Here is a 20,867-nt window from a genome sequence, read left to right as displayed (position 1 = left end):
CACAGATGGTATAAACCATTGGCTCCTCAGCAAAGCACAGACATAAATGCCTGAACCCATAATTCTTCTCATACTGTGCAGGATTACTATTGCAACAACACATAACATGTAGGGTAAAACTAACTTTGTGATGGTCTCATCCCAACTCAGTTTCCCTTGGTAAATAAAGAAACTCACGCTAAACCACAATCACTCCAGGCTGAACCTACTATGAAGGTTACACCCACGATGTGGGGGGAGTTTGCTTTTTTTCTTATGTTTTCTGCACTCAATCTCATGTAACCAAGTGTGTGTACATGTTTTTGTTGCAATAATTCAAAGCTCCAATTATGTCTAGTTTCTAGTTGGGGAAAACAGCATGTGCATTGGAAAATTAGACATATTAATGGGACATGGGTTAGTAAACAAGTTATTAAGGGGTTTATTTTGTGTTAACTATCTAATAATTTAAAGCATGTTTAAGAGGACAAATAATTGGAAAATCCTTCACGGTAGCATTTACCTTTTTGCTCGAGTCATCTCTGATGTTATAGGCAGATCATGTATAACCTTTATGTGGGTAAAAAAGTAGCTTTTTTGCCACCAAAATGTTTTCCTGCAAATTATAAGAAGATTTGTTCTAAATTACTCTTCATTATTTTGACTAAATTGAAAAATCTGAGTCAGCTCTAAGCCCCTCAGGCTTCGTTGCTGTGTTTCCCATTTTTGTTCCTGAGTTAACATTTGTTATTACTCTGTTTGCTTGCTGTTGACCTCATCTTCAGGGTCAGCCCTCATCTTTGTTTTGTTTACTGTGTGTTTCCGGCTCTGACCCTTGATCGTTTGATGCCTTTTCTTCAGGATTATCCCTGTGCTTCGTCTACAGTGACTTTTCTTGACTCTGACTCCAGCTCATCTCCTTGACCTATCTCCTGGATTCCCCACTGCTCCTTACACTACTCTAGTGTCTTCCCAGCAGATTCACCCTCGCTGCAGATTGAGCTCTCTGGTTACGTAGCTAGCCACAGCACCACATCTATCTGTGTGTGTGGTTACTCAACTCACCTGTCTGTAAGCAGCCTGAGTCTCATACCCTGAGTGCACGTTCTTTGACCCTTCTGGTTTCAGTAAAACGCAGCTGTGGGCTACTACTGGTTTACTGCTTTCAGGTCCCCAACTTGGCTGCCTGTTGCTGCCTCTCAAGTGGATTCCCCAATGTTCCTGGATTGTGCTACATTCCAAGAGTCCTTCCTCAGTGGCGTAAAATGACAGTAGACACTTTTCTTTTACTGACTGACTTATTTTGAAATCTTGAAATCTGTGCTCACAGTAATATATAGACAAATACTTTATCTGTGGATACTTTACATCCCTAACCCTTGTGTTAATTGCTTAGGATGAACAGTGCATGAACGTTATTTTAAGTGTATTTTAGCTCATTGCTGGTACATTTGTCAATCTTTTAGTTGTTACTTATTTTGTATAATTCAGAGACCTTTTGTAAAAATGTAGTCTAATTTATGACTTTGTATAAACTGTTGCAAGTTGTTCATAAAGGACATAGGGATAATATGCCGTTAACTTAGAAGTGAGCTTTAGATAACAGACAAGTAAAATTTACATAAAAATGGAGAAATCACGGTTGTTTCCTGCAGTTAAGGCCCAGACATCACCATATGTTGTCATTCACTTTCAATAAGCTTTCAAGACTTGTCTTTGTACCTTTTTAGTATGATGAATGTTTTGTGCATGTTATTGAAAGGACGTATGCATCATTAGGCATTTTTACACTTTAACATATGATCTTTTTAAGTGGATTGGTACCTTTTAGGAATGTAAGATAAGATCACTTTATTAGCCATATACAATTTCTTGCATTAGGAATTTCTTTTTGCATACCCCAGCTTGCTCTCCATGAGACACACAGGCACACATACAGGGAGAGAGAAGCTTGGGGTCAGAGCACAGGGTATGTCCCTCTTATGGATAAAGTACTGATAAGGTACAGTCTTTATTATCAGGATTTTGTGGCAGTGTGAAATTCTCTGAAGACCATCCAGTAGAATAAGTAGGAATGTATGATGTGATGTCCTTTTAGGGTGCACATATAACACCTTTCATTTTCTGTCTAATTCAGCTTAAAGAAGTGTTGTTTCAGTATCTACTATGTTTGTGTAATATGCTATGTTTGGTAATCAATGCAGAAGAATCACCAAAAAAAAAAACACAGACAACCTACAATACCCTTCTCTAACATTGATATTATTCCATTTTTAGCCAAGAAGTATGAAAGTGGAGAGAATTTAATTATCACCGGCATCACCAAGGACCAAGCTGGAGATTATGAATGCAGTGCTCAAAATGACATATCATTTCCTGATATGAAGACAGTGAAAGTTACAGTCAACTGTAAGTAGAATTTATGTTCATGATTTTATGGCACAACAAGATTTTGTTTTTTGCTCTTTCCTTACATTTTAGGTCCAAGATCATACCCTTAGTGAATAACTTTAATTAACTTTGTTATAAAAGTTTCTGAATATTTTACCCTACTATTATTTTTCTTATGTGCGAAAAAGATTAATTTTCAGTAAATTAAGGTCTCAATGTTGTAAGGACTGTTCCATTATGCAGGTAATGAGTCTTTCAGAAGTGAGAAAAGGCAATAATGAACACCCAAAGCATTAATGAATTATGCTGGGTTTGCACATCATTGTCAAATAAAACACTTAATTTGTAAGTAGCAAGAGGAAGAATGTGCTTAACAGCTTTCTTTTACAGTACACGCTTAACATCTATTATAGAGTAGCTGATTTTAAAACTGATTTTTTTTTAATAAAACAAAACTGAGTCGTGCCTGCCTAAAACAAAGGCATGGTCCTCATTCAATCAATTTAAACTAATTTTAATAAAATACTGTCTACTTAAATAAAAACAGTCAGTGTCTTTACTACATTGTGCTGATGTAGACATTAAGTGAGCTAGGGATACAAAGGCCACACGACCACAAACTATATACAGTATATTGTATTAGATATCCACTGCACAGTGAAAATTAAAATGTTTGTTGCTGTTTTAAGTGATAACACTTAAAGTACTAATGCAATGTTTACTAATTTACTGTTGATGCAATTTGCACATCGATCCTTTTCCCTTCAGTTCACTGATAACAGATTTCTGTGTTCCCAATCTCACAACATAGCCAGAAGGCAAAACACCTCAGTTACAACATTCATGCAACACTTCATTTAATTAAAAAGAAAGTGATATATATTTTGGTACAGTATTCTAGTGCAGAATCAGATTGCAAATCAGAATGTTTCTAAGCAATTTCAATATTGTCTTATTAAACTGTACTGCATCTAAAATCATTCGTTTTAAACTAACATTGCTAGTGGTCTTGCAATTATAGATAGCATCTCAATGGGTATGTCTCTCTTAGTTATAGTTATTAGAATCAACTTTGAAACATTTTATGATTATTTATTCAGTAGTTCATTTAAGTGCTAATGAATATAATGTAGAGACAAGTTATGTATAAACTATTTGGCATGAATTGCACCCATTCTGAGGATATGTTGCCCCCAAAATATAGTACACTGAAGCAGAATCTTTAACTACACATGCACAAGCTTTTGGGTGAATGGATTGGTTCAGATATACACATCATATGCTTCAAAGACCATTGATCTAGTGTTTTGATGGGATGTTGGAAGATGTGCAATTATTCTGAAAGAGTATCCGGAGAAGCGAACAGCACTGAAGCCAGTTTTGTTAACATGCTCTGGAGGACTTGTTTTCCATTGATGAAAAGAATGACGGATAAGGTGGCTGATTGAAAAGAACAAGAAAAGATTTCTTAAATGGATTGGGTCATATCAGTTTTAGACCTGGAATTTGAGTGGAACTCGAGAATTGGGACACACAACTCAGTAATTATTTCTTACACACCCCAAAGAGGTTTTGGATTCAGACATTGGATATGATTGTAGAATATTTAGGATGTGGGCTTTGCGAGCCAGGGCATGAAGTATGCACAAGTGCTTCAAGGAGCTGCTGACATGAAGTGACAGTTGGAGCTTCTGTCCTTTATTGGATTGAAATTACTGACTTGCCCTTCTCCTGCAAAGATTGTAGTGTACCCTTTAGCACCCTTGACTTGGATGATGGTTCAAGCAGATGTGTGTAGCGTAAAAGACTAAACCGGAGATTGAGAGAGTGAACCTTGTAATGGTGCCTAAGAGTAAACCCCACAGGTGAAGTAAGAGAAAATCAAAAGGCTGGTGGACAGGCATCAGCAGAGCTCAGTATTGGTCTGCCCAGTAGGTCCCCTGTTGCTGGCGAAGCAGTGACTGCTATGGATATTTGCAAAACGTAGAGTCACCAAAGCGAAAGTGAAGGCTGGGATCATAGACATGGAAGACATCTCATTCCTGACTTTGGTCAGAAAATGCAGCGCTTAAGTTATCCCTATTCAAAAGTATGCAGAACTCATCATTGAAAGGGGATGTGGAAGAGCTGGTTTGATAGTCTGGAACAAGACTGCTGAAATGTTTGTACAAGGGACACGTTTTTGCTAAGTTGTTAGGGATGAGAAGTGGTAGTATGGACTGTTTCTGTAAGCTGATCATTTTGTCTTGGTGTTTTACATGTTTACAGAGGATGATTGTTTTGCAAAAGAAAGGTATTTATATCAAGGGAATAGGGTGACAGAGAGATGCCTAGGCAGATTCATCTATTGGGAAGTTGGGAGCAACATTGTCATTGTGCTTGTACCGGTTCCAATGGTGTCACGCATGATGTGCCGAAAATTGAGTTGGTCTGTGAAGCAATGTGCTTACTCTGATGTAGGATTGCTTGTTAAAAAGTAAAGACCCATCAAACTTTTTCTTTTAAATAATGCATTAGAGCTGAAAGAAAGAGAAGACAACATGGCAGGTGGAGGGAGCAGTTTTTTTTTTTCTGTGGAGAAGCTATGGCTGAAGAGCTGCTTGTTTGAGCTAGTGAGGAAACTCATCTCATCCCATCCCAGTTTGTAGGAGGCAGACAGTGGCTGGATCTACAAATCCAACAGTGCTATGAAAGGTGGGATGCATTAGAGAGGATGAAACTTGAGCCAGGCAAGCAGCAGTGGAGAGGCACAGGAACAAATAAGCCAAGCTTTAGTGATGATAATTGAGAAAGAGCCAACTATCTTTGACCACAACACAGTAATAGGCAAGAGAGAAACATGAAGGGAAGACAGGATGCCAATCCATTGCAGTGCACAGACAAAAACAAAAACTAAGCACACATCCACATTAGGTCCAATTTTCACAGGAGCCTGTTAACCTACTGGGATGTTATATGGACTAGGGTAGGAAAACCATGCGAACACGGAAAGACCCTGCAAACTCCAAACAGATAGTATCACTAGAATTGAACTTAAGGGCAGCTTTGAAAAGCTGCCCCCCTGCACATAACATTTTCCCCACACTACACAGCACAAATAATGACACCCAGGGCATTTTGTCCTTGAGATATAGCGGCTAAGTTTCCGGGGTGTGGCATCATTCTGTGATGAAACAAGTTAAAGGTTTATTCTGTGCTGAAAAGAGAAGAAAGGAAACGCAATGTTTTGGCTGTGGAGCTTTCTTCAGGTGTGAGCTCCGCAACTGAAATGTTCTTTCCTTTCTTCTCTTTTCAGCATGGAACTTTTAACTTGTTCCTTTGCAGCCTATGCATGCTGACACAGCTACAGTACCTTCTTGAACTACATCATTCTTTGATGTTGCTGTATTATTGTATTATTAATGCTATAATATAATTATGATGCCACTATTTGATCTTTATGGGGCTGAGGTTATTTTTTCCTGCCCTTCTTCCTCAATTTAATATCTGATATGGCTTCACACAGGAATGACTGCTACCGCATATTCCAAATGGCTCCATCTGTATTTTTGATACAGTAACCAAGAAAGCAGATGTCAAAGTTAAAAAATTACACTATAAGATGGTAAGCATTTATGAAACACAGTTTTTAAAGAGTGATGCTGTCTTTGCCAGTTTTATATTAAATTGTACTACCTTTACTTTTGTACTCAGGCAACTTTTGAACTACCCAACTATCATTTTGAATAATCCATCTATCCAAACATAAATATAATATTAAGAAAATGCATTTTATACCTTTTAGTTTTAACACCTATGGGTTTTCCTCTGTTTTTTTTTCTTTAATATAATATTTTTGTGATTCATAGTGACACAGCTAGTAAAGGCCGAATCCAAACAGTGCTAGTTTGAACCTGGGCTATATCATTAGGCAATAATCATGGGATCGGGGTGCCTCTTCTAGGCACACATAGTTAACCCAATGTTGCTAAGGTTGGAAGGAGCATTGAGCTGACCACACAGACTGAAGCTCACAGCACTCGTCTGTCTTTGTATGGTGAATGACTCAACACTGCACATTTTAGAGAAAAGCACACACAATTCTCATTAACTGTGTGCTTGTATAAGAGCTATACAGGGATAAAAAAATGTCAATTTGAATTAAAAAAAAAACAAAATAATATATGCAAACTTCACATAGCTTTGTAGTGTGTATAATTTTCTTAGCCTATAATGTTGCTAAATTTACCATAATGCATCAGTAAAACTTTCAATGTAAAAAATCATAACTTGGGAGGGTTGGTTAAATCCCTATTAAGGTCTTTAATTCTGAATCTTCAATAACATCATATACTGTACTTCAAATATTACTGCTTAATAAAACATTTGTTGTTATTACATTGTGTGTGTTTTCAATTGTATATGAATTTTGTTTTATTTAAATGAACTGTGAAATTGAAAACAGTACCATTGTGCTCATTAGTCTGCTAGTAGTTAATCTGTTCTAGTAGAACACTACAAGTAGTGTTCATCTCAGAATTGCACCAATTTTATTTTCATTTTTTTAAGTGTTTAACTGTACCTTTTCTTTGAGGAAATATAAACACTCACCTTGTTGTTTTAGCTTGTGTCCCTTTCTAATAGGCTTAACTTTGTGATGATTAGTAGAGCTTAATTATTTACATTGTTTTGGGAATACCTGTAGAGAGGGTGTGGTGAACTTGATTCTGTTTATATAATTGTTCTTCATTTACAATATACCTATTCATAATATGTGCCCTCTGGTTTAGGTAGACTAATTTTATTTTAATTGAGATTGCAAGCATTTTCAGAAATTAACTTTATAAAGCTTGTGTTCTGCCTGTTTTAATCTTTTCAGCATTACACTACTAAGTGGGCCAAGAAAGAGCTGAGGTTTACTCAGAACTGATGTTTCATTACTGAACTAATTGTAGTTTTATTTAAAGATTGTGTAAGTGGATTACATGTGCACTTGACATATTTTGAAAAAAAAAGTATACTGTATGATTAAACACTAAAATAAAATGCTGTTTCCATCATCTAATACTGGCCATTTTCATTCTGCAGTAGGAATGAATCTCATATCTAAGCATAAACTAGGTTTCAGGGTCCAAGCTGTGCAAAACACAGATACACTTTTAATGGCAGCATTTGTAGATCCAATGTGACAGTTCCATTAATGCATATGCAAGAAGACAGAGATTGAGAGCATGATAGGCAGTAGTGTACAAAAAAGATAAAAAAATATGATCTTATATTTAAACCAGATTCCATCACCTTTCTAGCTACTGTATTTATTCCTTATTTATTTTTTCACAGAACTATGGAGTAATTCCGCATCATGTATGCATTGAGTTAATTCTCTTTTGTTCTCATTCAAAAGAAATTGGCTGTACAAAGCTATGATTAACAAGCCGTCATAAGATCCAGTTAAGAATATTGTATCAGTTTCGGCCACGATGATAATTCTGTCCTGAAAAATTTCAAAGGAGAGTGTCCAGAATAATTCCTAAACTCAAAGGAAAGCCTTGTACACTAAGGTTAAAGCAATCAATATCTCTTTCTTCCAAAAACACATTTTCAAGGTAAAAACCAAGGGAGTACTTTAAGATCAACAAAGCAAGGAGGTTATTGAGGCACAAAGAGAATTTAAAAGATGTATTTTTTTACTCAGCAGTCCATGAAAGTCTGGAACACCCAAGTTAGTAAGCTGATACAGGATCCTTCAGTCACCTTGATGTGATTTTGGGATTAGTTAAGTATTTGGGTGGAGCTGTAGTAGTTCAGACAGCAAGGGCATCTAGCTCCTGAACGGAATGTCCTGGGTTCCATCCCAGGTAGGGACAAAGAATGTAGCCTTCTTTAATTCCTTATAGATGGCTCCCAGGTCCACTCAGCCTGTTTTCTAAATGAGTACCAGGGGTTAATCCTTCCAAGGGTAATAGGCCAGCCGGAGCATGATGCTGACCACATCACCTCCACTTCCAGTGTCAGATAGTTGAAAAAAAATGGTGGTCCTTGCCCCCCCATTCCCCAATGGGCCTTCATGGCCTGAACTATTTGGGCTGTTATAGGCTCCACTGGTTGTAGTGCTTGCTATATTGATTCTGTTTAATACATTACTGTATAACTTGGATATAATTGTCACCTTTGTGACCACTTTCACCAAAATTTGCAAATGTGTTTTTTTTATGCAGTGAATTACAAGAATAGGAAGGTGCTTTACTATAAATAAAGTGCTGTGGTTGTTGGCATAGGAAATAGGGTAAAATACCAGAAGTTGCAAAAACGACATATAGGCAATACAATTGCACACCCCATCACATTGAAACATATACAGTATTAGTATTTGTTTCCATTGTCTAGGTAATGCTTCTGTTAGTTTTACTCTTTTAATGTGATTTATCCATGAAATTAGTTCTATTTGGGCTTTAAAGTCTTACAACTACTGTAGTTTATATCTTGCTGTTATCATATTTATACATTCTGTGTATGACTTGGATTTTTTTCTGTACTGTACAGAGAGATAAAATTGAAATGTAAAAGAAAGGTTACCATGCATTTTGCCTTTGTTGTTCTTTAAAGGTCATAGTGCCATTTCTCCAAGAAATGTTTCAAATAATTTTAACATGTACAGTATCTTCAGCCATCTCATTAAACATATATTTGTGCATACTTTTAAAGCTCTCAGGTTTAAATGTTTTTTAATTTTCTTTGAATTTTTAAGAAGCTCTATCCATATTACATCACTAACTTAATGGAAAAGGGATAATCTGTGCATGCTGCCATTCTAAAGAGTCTTGTCGATTTAGGAAACGCTTCATTGCTTCAATGTGAAGTGGTAGGACGTTCATTGTAACAGGAATTGCCATCCTCCATTTCTGCACTTTCTGCTCCTTCATTTTCATTAGTAAATTAGTTTAGTTGATTAACTGCTTAATTTTCTGATAATAAATTAATAATTTCATTTAGTTGATTAATTGTCTTTTTGGATCATGGAATAGAATATTTTCCCTGTATGGTGCTTGCACAAATAATTTGAGAGGAGCTAGGCAGTGGTTGAATATACTATATTGTACTCAATTGTACTCAGTAAATTAACGTGTATATAAATTACTATCTATAAAAAACAAGTGTGACAAAATAACAAAGTAAACACCACAAAGAGCACAATGCATGGTGCAGAACCTTGGCTTATTTCTGTTACTGATAAACTGAAAAGGTCTTTAAGTCCAACAACTAATCCAGTCCAACAACTGCCAACAATTATTTTCTATGAAAACTTTTGTTTTTCACAGAAACAAAAAATGTTGATTCACAGTGCAGTGTTGTACAGAACAAATTAATTACAATTTATCAGTATGCATTTTAATTAGATATAATTAATCAGATTAAGACCCACTCCACAAAAAGATAAATATACTGTCTTAATTGTTTTTCAAAGCATAACTATAAAATATTCTCAATAATGTAAAGAAATTGCAGTGTCCTGTGTGAACAAAAAAACACAAAATGCAATGTATGATAAAACCTGTAGCATTGCATTCTGTAAACCTTAAGCATTATTTTGTGTATTAGTGAAGACAGCTTTAAGCTCAAAACAGGGTCTGGGCAACTACTCAAACAAAGTTAGCATCAAGAGAATATGATTTCCTTCTCCAATATATTATGGACCAAGTGAATAGATGTTATTTGCCATATTCAAGAGTTTTCACATTTATCAAATAGCATTTAGAAAGAGGAAATATAGACAACGTGTGTAATCTTCAGTTTTAAACAAGTGCAGCACCTGGATGATGCTATGGCAGCCATAGTGCTCCAGTACCACACATCAGTGGGGAGAACAGAGTGATGAAGCCAATTCAGAGATGGGGATTATTAGGAGGCCATGATTGGTAAAGGTCAATGGGAAATTTGGCCATTTAAAAATGTTTTTAAATCTTCATATCTTATTTTATGTGTATGTATCACATATGTTAAGAACTGAAAACAACATAACATTTAATGTATAATGCACAGATTATTAAAGAGGTTTCATTCAGGTCTGCAGTGTTTTATTGCACTGACCTACCTAGCTTATTTCATGTTGGCAGGTATTTATTTAAAATCTATCTGCTATAATTAGTTCAAGCAGAAAGGATAAGCATGCTATACATAAATCAGGCATAAATCCTCTGCCTGTGATGAGTCTTAAAGAATTACAATGCCTTTCACTAGATTTATATTATCGAGGTGATCATAAAAGTTTGACTGCTGTAAATCTTGATTTCCCCAGTGAATCATGTCAGAAGAACTGCTTGTTGAAGCCAAAGGACAAAATGTGGTTCAGCTTTTGAAAAAGTGTTTCTATATCAGATTGCCTTCACGGGATTTTTATTTTGATTTACTTTAACCAAACTCGAAAGAAAGGCAAAAATAAATGACAAATTAACATTTTCACATTCTAAATAACCAATTGCATATTAATGCTGATCCTAGCAGCATTGATTAAAAAAAAATTAAACAGAGAACTGATTTGGAATGCAATGTACAGTAAATTAAAGTATGGAATTTCAGCCCATTAATGCTAATGTATAGTGGAAAATGTGAACCATGAATGACATAAATGTGGGGCACATTCAGATAGAACCTTGTGGAGCATGTTACTATGGAGAAGGATAGAAAATATCTGAGCTCCACTTAGTGCATACCTAGAGTATAAACCCTGCAGTAGACTTTTCGTCTATCAGGTAGTGGTGTGTATTCTCTTTGACTGTGAAGATTTATATACATGGAAACACATGGACATATTTGGAGAGAGTGTTGTACTGTATCCATGCTTAAATCACTTTACCTTTCATGTTGAACCCTCAAATATTCCTAAGAGTGGACTGAGAATCTCAGTATTGCTGCTTATTTTGACACGGTTTTGAGGATATACAGTAGGCAATTTTTGCTTTGATGTCTGAGAGCTCTCTCTTAAGGAGGAATACTTAGAGAATACTTAAATACTAAGATATTAAATACAGTAAATACTTATATATTCTAATTAAATACCGACTGCAGGAGTGTCCTAATCAGAAATGTTGTATAAAGATTTTTACTTACTGTACATGGTGGACTGCATTGAACTAAGAATGAAATAAAGATTACAAAAAATTATGATTAAATGCATTGTTTATATAATTATTTAGACTTGTCAGTACTCTTTTAACTGTTCCATAAAAATGAAACCTCCCAGGACTCAATGACACAACCTTTTTGCATTTTTTGTGATTAAGCTTTTTTTAACAACAAAGATACTAACAGCACAAACAAAACACAGGAATGTACAATTATCTGTCAATTTGTGAACAACTATCTCAGTATAAAATTATCTCATTATCAATTGCCCCACCCATTCCTCAGAACCTTTCTCCTTCACCCCCTCCCCCCATACATTTTTTGATATTTCTTATTTTAAGACCCTAATGAAGGTATTTCATTTATTTAAGTCAGGACACCAGAGTAACACCCCTACAGGTTTCTGCCCTAGGATTTTTAATGATCACGGAGAGGACCTTGGTTTACAGTTTCATTCGAAAGGATGGTGCATTTTATTTTCACAATACAGGTCCCCATCAATGGGCCATTGGGTGGGCGATCCCTACTGATACATTTCTTCCAACAGCAACCTTAGCCTTTCCAGGAGGTCTCCCATCCAGGTACTGGTCAGGCTCTTACCTGCTTAGCTGGGTTACTAGTTGTGAGTTACAGAGTGATATACCTGCTGGCTTTATAACATCTGAACATTTTTACCCAGTCTTAGTGATTTTCATACTATTATACAGCAGATTGCACCAAACCATAATGTTTCTTCTATTGAATGGATCTCGATAGATAGTATATTTACATTAACCTAGAAGATAAGACCTGTTCATCCACCCCAATGTGTCAGATTCATTCTGTTACTCAGATGATAGAACAGAACGATAAAATATATGGAAAGACAAGGTTCAGAAATAAACTATTTCACACTACCTTTAAACTTGGGTGGCTTAATTTAACTTAAGCGTAAAGAGAAATGAGTAAATCCACGGAATTGGCTTTGCCACTTGAGAAATGTCAGGAAAGAAACACCAAGGTTAAAATTAATAAAATGTTAAAATCAACAAAGTGTTCTCTGCCCAACACCAAAAAGACAAAAGTAGAAGACAAAAGCAAACATGCTGCATGCTGAAGGGCACTCTACCATAACTTCTTGTTTGTGTTTGTGTGTAACAAAAAAAGGGAGTTATTCACGTTCTGGACTGCATGCAATTAATGTTGAGAGGCTGTTTACAGCTAATCAGCAAGCTAAGTGTCCTCCAGAGACAGTGGAAACGTATCAATTGCAAAGAGTTCGGGATAAGTGTCACAAAATATAGGTGAATTAAGAATTGGCATTAGCATGACTTCAACACCTATTTCACCAGTAATGTGCACTAAATCTCTTACATCTGAATTAACCTCACTGCTTAATATGTGCTGCTGATAGCATTTTCTATGAATAAAACCCATGAAAAAGGAGAGGAAATTTCTTTTGTTCTGCTTTTCCCAGTTGACATGCTCATGTTCAAGGTTTACAATTGTATTTTAACAAATGCATATTACATCCGTTATGTTTTGGATCAGAGGCTTATTTTCACTGTTCTGGTTGTTTCCGCCAACATTCCAATATCACCCCAGTAACAATATTCAATGTTTTGTTTACTTTTTAACTAAAAATGACAAAAATCTTAGCTGTGCTGTAGTGTAAAATATTTAATCAGCTGTATTTCAACTAGATATGCCCAATCTTTGCCTCTCACAGTAGTAAAAATGATTCTGGTTGAATGGTTATATATCACGTAGGTACCTCTGTGGTACCTTCAGAAAGCTCTCCTGGGAATGTACAGTATGTTTCTGCCTTCTCTCTGCAACTCCTGCCTGGTTCCCTGATTTTGTCTGGGGCTATACTTCAGAGTGCATGCAGTTTAACTGGGTAGGTTAGGTTAGGTGAGATTGTTTTTTATCCATTGTTGGTGTCTGATATTATTGCAATCTGCTGGCTTAGTTCACTGTTCACCTATCTGCTCTTGTTCTATATCCTGCCACTGATTGCCTATATCCTGTACTGGTCATTGTTGATTTGAAACTACCACTGCTGAATCCTAATACTACTGCACTTTTGCCTTCCACTTTCTTATCCTTGGAATGTAGACAATTTCAGTGACTGACCTCAAGTCATATTTAGGATAATATGGGGACAGCTCAGAGATATGATATGGTACTAGTCCATTTGTTTTTATTAGTAATTCTGGGTTTTATTGGTATTCAGTGCAAGGATGAGCATGGGAATTACGGGGAATTACAGTACAAGAGTTTTCTTCAGGTTTGTTTTTGTTGTAAGGCAAGCAAAAAGAGCATTTCACTAATTCAATCTGGGTATGATGAAATCATTAAGTATTTTCCCAGCATTAGCAAAAGACATAATATATCTTAATGTATAACTCAGAATTTAGCCCACAGTCAAAGATGACAATTCAATTTCTAAATTCGGATTTTTCTTGCTTAGAACCTACTATTAATTACCCATCAACTATTTAAGCAATACTTTCTTTAGCATCCCTGAAAAGATCTTCCCCGAGAAATTCAAGATGAGAAATTGGTCTAAATTTGTCTACAACTGAACTCTCCAAGTGAGTTTTCTTAAGGCAAAGATAATCAAGGAAACTTTGGGAGAACATAGAACTATTGATGCTGCCAGTGAGCTATTTCAAGTCTTTCAAAAGTGTTTACCCCATTTCAATGATGATCCATTTTGTTAAATTGTGTGTACACATTGCTAAAATGCACCTTCGTGAACCCATAAAATTTTAGTTTGAGCATTAAAGTTTTGTTAAAAATAGCTACCTTAGAAAATGTGTAGACATTTGTAATTCAATGACATGGGATAGTACTAGAAGGAGTGAATGCACTATATACAGTGCCTTGCGAAAGTATTCGGCCCCCTTGAACTTTTCAACCTTTTGCCACATTTCAGGCTTCAAACATAAAGATATAAATTTTTTATTTTATGTGAAGAATCACCAACAAGTGGGACACAATTGTGAAGTGGAACGAAATCTATTGGATTTTTGAAACTTTTTTAACTAATAAAAAAATGAAAAGTGGGGCGTGCAAAATTATTCGGCCCCTTTACTTTCAGTGCAGCAAACTCACTCCAGAAGTTCAGCGAGGATCTCTGAATGATCCAATGTTGTCCTAAATGACTGATGGTGATAAATAGAATCCACCTGTGTGTAATCAAGTCTCTGTATAAATGCACCTGCTCTGTGATAGTCTCAAGGTTCTGTTGAAAGCGCAGAGAGCATCATGAAGACCAAGGAACACACCAGGCAGGTCCATAATACTGTTGTGGAGAAGTTTAAAGCCGGATTTGGATACAAAAAGATTTCCCAAGCTTCAAACATCCCAAGGAGCACTGTGCAAGCTATCATCTTGAAATGGAAGGAGTATCAGACCACTGCAAATCTACCAAGACCTGGCCATCCCTCTAAACTTTCAGCTCAGACAAGGAGAAGACTGATCAGAGATGCAGCCAAGAGGCCCATGATCACTCTGGATGAACTGCAGAGAACTACAGCTGAGGTGGGAGAGTCTAGGACAACAATCAGTCTTACACTGCACAAATCTGGCCTTTATGGAAGAGTGGCAAGAAGAAAGCCATTTCTCAAAGATATCCATAAAAAGTCTCGTCTAAAGTTTGCCACAAGCCACCTGGGAGACACCCCAAACATGTGGAAGAAGGTGCTCTGGTCAGATGAAACCAAAATCGAACTTTTTGGCCACAATGCAAAACGATATGTTTGGCGTAAAAGCAACACAGCTCATCACCCTCAACACACCATCCCCACTGTCAAACATGGTGGTGGCAGCATCATGGTTTGGGCCTGCTTTTCTTCAGCAGGGACAGGGAAGATGGTTAAAATTGAGGGGAAGATGGATGCAGCCAAATACAGGACCATTCTGGATGAAAACCTGTTGGAGTCTGCAAAAGACCTGAAACTGGGACGGAGATTTATCTTCCAACAAGACAATGATCCCAAACATACAGCAAAATCTACAAAGGAATGGTTCACAAATAAACGTATCCAGGTGTTTGAATGGCCAAGTCAAAGTCCAGACCTGAATCCAATCGAGAATCTGTGGAAAGAGCTGAAAACTGCTGTTCACAAACGCTCTCCATCCAACCTCACTGAGCTCGAGCTGTTTTGCAAGGAAGAATGGGCAAGAATTTCAGTCTCTCGATGTGCAAAACTGATAGAGACATACCCCAAGCGACTTGCAGCTGTAATCGCAGCAAAAGGTGGCTCTACAAAGTATTAACGCAAGGGGGCCGAATAATTTTGCACGCCCCACTTTTCATTTTTTTATTAGTTAAAAGTTTCAAAAATCCAATAGATTTCGTTCCACTTCACAATTGTGTCCCACTTGTTGGTGATTCTTCACATAAAATAAAAAATTTATATCTTTGTTTGAAGCCTGAAATGTGGCAAAAGGTTGAAAAGTTCAAGGGGGCCGAATACTTTCGCAAGGCACTGTAGATAAAATGCTTTGATTACAAATGCTTTTTAGAAATTGGAATTACACCTAGAGTACTTGTGAAAGATTTAATGTGTTAAGCATGTAAATTTGTAGATGAAAAGTAATTGGGCTGTCCATTTTGGAAAGAAACTGTGGAGTCTAATTTACATTTTATAGAAATCATTGAAAACTAATTCGTATTACTACACTATACAATTTCATAATATCATAATCTACTGTACTCTTACACTGTATTTTTTGTATTGTGTATCCAATGTAACTTATGTTTTTGTATTTGACTGAGGTAAAAGTATTATAATTAATAGCCCAAACATAATTATAACTGTTAGCTCATAAGTAGAGAATGTACAGCCATTGTAAATTATGACTTTACAGAACCTCTTCCTTTTATAAGTAATTACTTTAAACATTTATGTAAAAGCACTATGACCTCAAGGCTAGCTGCAGATTTAAAATGCTAATTAAAATAAGTTATAAAAAAATAAAATGATTTTAGTAGTCTCAACTATAAAATCAACTTATTTTTTTAATCTAGATTTTATTTTGCTTTTTTTTGCTAAATTTTTCCCAATGGATTGGACAGCAGTGAGGAATACTGTCTAATGACTTTAAAAGGTCATGCCTCTTCTCATAATTGAAGCTTCTGGGTGGTGATAAAAGTAAGAAACTTTATGCTGAAGTCTAGTGTTATAAAATTGTGGTAAGTAGGAATATCCACTACAGGACTATAGGTTAGAGGTTTTTCAAATGTGATCTAAGCCTCATTTGAAATGTGACCTTCACTCATGAAAACGTTTTTTTGTTATAATATATAAATATATTAAGTTTTGTTATGTTTTCTTTTGGCAGTTACTGCTGAGCCTCACAGCTCAAGGGTCCTGGGAATGATTCTGGCCTCAGTGTGCACAGTTTGAATGTTCTCTGTTTTTTCATAGGTTTTGCCAGTCACTCCTTCTTCATATCTATGGGAAATGCCTTGTGCTTTCAATCCAACTATTCACCTTCTGCTTTTTGGGTTAGGCCTTTGTTTGTTGTGACTCACAAGTGAATTCTGAATATTTTCAATTGATCTGAGGAAGAATTATGCTATGATGATTTTTTGCTTTATAAAAAAACAAATTTCCTTACACAATATATAAAAAGATTCACAGAGAAGGGAAAAGAATACATATAAGATGCAACATTGCAAAATAACTGTAAAATTTATTAAATGCAGAAAATTCATAACAAAGTATCAGTATATATCTATATACTTAAAAAACAGGGATGCTTTAAGATGAAACAGAGCATGATGTAGTGCAATAACTTGAATATGTTTTAATATATTTTTTTTTAATTTTAATTAAAGGTGAAAAAACAATCATTATGCTTTGCATTAATATGCTGCCTGACCCAGATAACTTAAAGAACATTTAAAATCTGTTTCATCTAGTGATCTGAGCCTGTGGTTGCTTATTTTCACCTTTTACAAATCTGACAGTTAATTAACACATTTAATAATGTGATCACACAAGAATTATGCAGAAGTGTGTTGATTTTTTAATTACATAAGCTTTAATTAAAAATGAAAATGGGCAAAACCTGTGATTAACACATTGATATCAACTGTAATTCAAATATGAAACAGCAGAAACGTATATTATACCAGTCCTCAAGTCAGCTTAATTTGATCTAAAACAAAACCAATCATTTTTAAAAGTTGATGTGTTTTTTTTTGCTCTGAAGGCAAAATTACAGCACCAAAAACATCACTGACATTTAGAGGTGCTTGTCTTTGTTTTTGCACTTTGTACATCCCATGAGTTCTCTCTAGAATAGTATTACATTGCCAGTTAAATCACTATAATTAGCATATCCAATGGACTGAAAAGGTCAGCTAAGACTTTTAAATACTGTGTGAGAAAAATTAGACACATTTTATTTGTGAAGACATACATTTGATGATAGATACTGTACCTTACTGCAAGTTTCTGCTTATGCTCTACATCAATTTGAAAGCTTTTCTTCCTTTCTACATTTACAATTATTACACTGAGGTGAGGTGTATTGAAACCGATTTTATAAAGGGAAGTGGAGGTGTTTGTTTTATTATGGTTCCAAATGATTCAGCGCAAATTTATTACAGACAACATTTTTAAAACCACAAAAAAAAACTCAACAGAGTTAAAAAGTAATAAAAAAAATATATTCAAATTGCATGTGGGGTTTTTATAAATTCATTTTAGTATACCAATCTTCATGAATTGTGGATGAACATTTGTATCCAAAAGAAAACTTAATCGATAACTGTAAATCTGTAAACAGACCTCTGTACCAATTAGACCCTTCATTCAATTTATACATTTTATACATTTATACAAACTTTATACATAAATACATTCAGGGCTTTTGTTACAGAAATTGATTGCCACACCAACTTGCATAGAGTTCATAAACTGCACAGAGTTCTAAAGAACTCCATACAAAGTGTACTGTTTCCATGTATAAAACATTCCTTCCATTGTACACTACAATGAATATTTTAACAGGGATATTAACTTAATGTTGGTACCTATGCAACTTTTTATAGTATACAGGGATGTGTGGTCAATTCAGCCAGCAGCCATATAACTCGTTGCGATTCACAAATGAAAACCTGATGAAGCTAAGCAGGTGTGATCTTGGTTGCTACTTGGAAGAGAGACCTCCTGGGGAAGCTAATGGTGGTGCTGGAAGAGGTGTGAGTGGGGCCAGTGGAGCTCAGCCTGCTGTCTTGTGGGTTCTAATGCCTCAGTAAAGTGATGGGGACACTATGCTGTAAAAAGGCACTGACACTTTCTGTGGTCATTAAATATCCCAGGACATTTCTCTAAAAGAAAAGAGGTGTTACCCCCCTAATTTTATCCTGGCCAAATTTTCCATTGGTCTTTACCAATAATGGCCTCCTAAGAATCCCTATCTATGAATTGTATTTCATCACTCTGCTCTGCTCTCCTCCCCTCTCCTGATGTATTGTGAGTATATTATTGTTAATAAAAATAATAATAATTCATGTTATATGTACAGTGGTGTGAAAAAGTGTTTGCCCCCTTCCTGATTTCTTTTTTTTTGCATGTTTGTCACACTGAAATCTTTCAGATCATCAAACAAATTGAAATATTTGACAAAGATTACACAAGTAAACACAAAATACAGTTTTTAAATGAAGGTTTTTATTATTAAGAGAAAAAATAATCCAAACCTACATGGCCCTGTGTGAAAAAGTGACTGCCCCCTAAACATAACTGGTTGGGCCACCCTTAGCAGCAACAACTGCAATCAAGCGTTTGCGATAACTGGCAATGAGTCTTTTACAGCTCTGTGGAGGAATTTGGCCCACTCATCTTTGCAGAATTGTTGTAATTCAGCCACATTGGAGGGTTTTCGAGCCTTAACCGCTTTTTTTAAGGTCATGCCACAACATCTCAATCAGATTCAGGTCAGGACTTTGACTAGGCCACTCCAAAGTCTTCATTTTGTTTTTCTTAAGCCATTCAGAGGTGGACTTGCTGGTGTGTTTTGGATCATTGTCCTTCTGCAGAACCCACGTGCGCTTCAGCTTGAGGTCACGAACAGATGGCCGGACATTCTCCGTCAGGAGTTCTTGGTAGACAGCAGAATTCATGGGTCCGTTTACCACAGCAAGTCTTCCAGGTCCTGAAGCAGCAAAACAGCCCCAGACCATCACACTTCCACCATATTTTACTGTTGGTATGATGTTCCTTTTCTGAAATGCTGTGTTACTTTTACGCCAGATGTAATGGGACACACACCTTCCAAAAATTTCAACTTTTCTCGTCGGTCCACCGAGTATTTTCCTAAAAGTCTTGGGGATCATCAAGATGTTTTCTGGCAAAACTGAGATGAGCCTTTACAGTATGTTCTTTTTGCTCAGCAGTGGTTTTCGTCTTGGAACTCTGCCATGCAGGCCATTTTTGCCCAGTCTCTTTCTTATGGTGGAGTCATGAACACTGACCTTAACTGAGGCAAGTGAAGCCTGCAGTTCTTTGGATGTTGTGGGGTTTTTTGTGACCTCTTGGATGAGTCGTCGCTGCGCTCTTGGGGTAATTTTCGTCGGCCGGCCACCCCTGGGAAGGTTCACCACTGTTCCATGTTTTCGCCATTTGTGGATAATGGCTCTCACTGTGGTTCGCTGGAGTCCCAAAGCTTTAGAAATGGCTTTATAAACTTTTCCAGACTGATAAATCTCAATTACTCCGTTTCTCATTTGTTCCTGAATTTGTTTGGATCGCAGCATGATGTCTAGCTTTTGAGGATCTTTTGGTCTACTTTGTCAGGCAGGTCCTATTTAAATGATTTCTTGATGAGAACAGGTGTGGAAGTAATCGGGCCTGGGTGTGGCTAGAGAAATTGAACTCAGCTTTCCAAAGATGTGATAAACCACAGTTGATTTATGTTTTAACAGGGGGGGGCAATCATTTTTTCACACAGGGCCATTTAGGTTTGGATTTTCTTTCCCTTAATTATAAAAACCTTCATTTAAAAACTGCATTTTGTGTTTACTTGTTATCTTTGTCTAATATTTCAATTTGTTTGATGATCTGAAACATTTCAGTGTGACAAACATGCAAAAAAATAAGAAATCAGGAAGGGGGCAAACACTTTTTCACACCACTGTAGATGAAATATTATTATTAATGTATTATCAATGTTTTCACATCAAGTCAATACAAAGGCAAGATAGATTTATACTATAGATGGCAGGATGGCTTCATACAGATATAAAGAAAAGAATAAAGAAAAAAGAAAATAATAGAATTCCAAGTTAAATGTAAACTTGAAGAGATGAAAATATATTTTGAACTGTGATTTAAAGTTGAATTGATTCTCTGATAGATACTGTATGGCTAGATTTTCCAGAGTTGTGAAAC

General features: G+C 36.1%; 1 protein-coding gene across 4 annotated transcripts in view; it reads left to right on the top strand.

Moving 5' to 3' along the window:
* negr1 (neuronal growth regulator 1) overlaps nt 1-20,867 on the top strand; it is a 533,948-nt gene that overhangs the window by 366,744 nt on the left and 146,337 nt on the right. For all 4 annotated transcript variants that reach the window (XM_088598882.1, XM_088598880.1, XM_088598879.1 and 1 more), the window contains exon 4: nt 2,257-2,388. In XM_088598882.1, the coding sequence (XP_088455008.1) occupies nt 2,257-2,388 (132 nt within the window). The remainder of the gene's footprint in view (nt 1-2,256; nt 2,389-20,867) is intronic.

This window comes from Lepisosteus platostomus, chromosome 11, assembly GCF_059453375.1.
Source record: "Lepisosteus platostomus isolate fLepPlt1 chromosome 11, fLepPlt1.hap1, whole genome shotgun sequence".
Lineage (NCBI taxonomy): Eukaryota > Metazoa > Chordata > Actinopteri > Semionotiformes > Lepisosteidae > Lepisosteus > Lepisosteus platostomus.
This window is presented reverse-complemented; position numbering and strand designations above follow the sequence as displayed.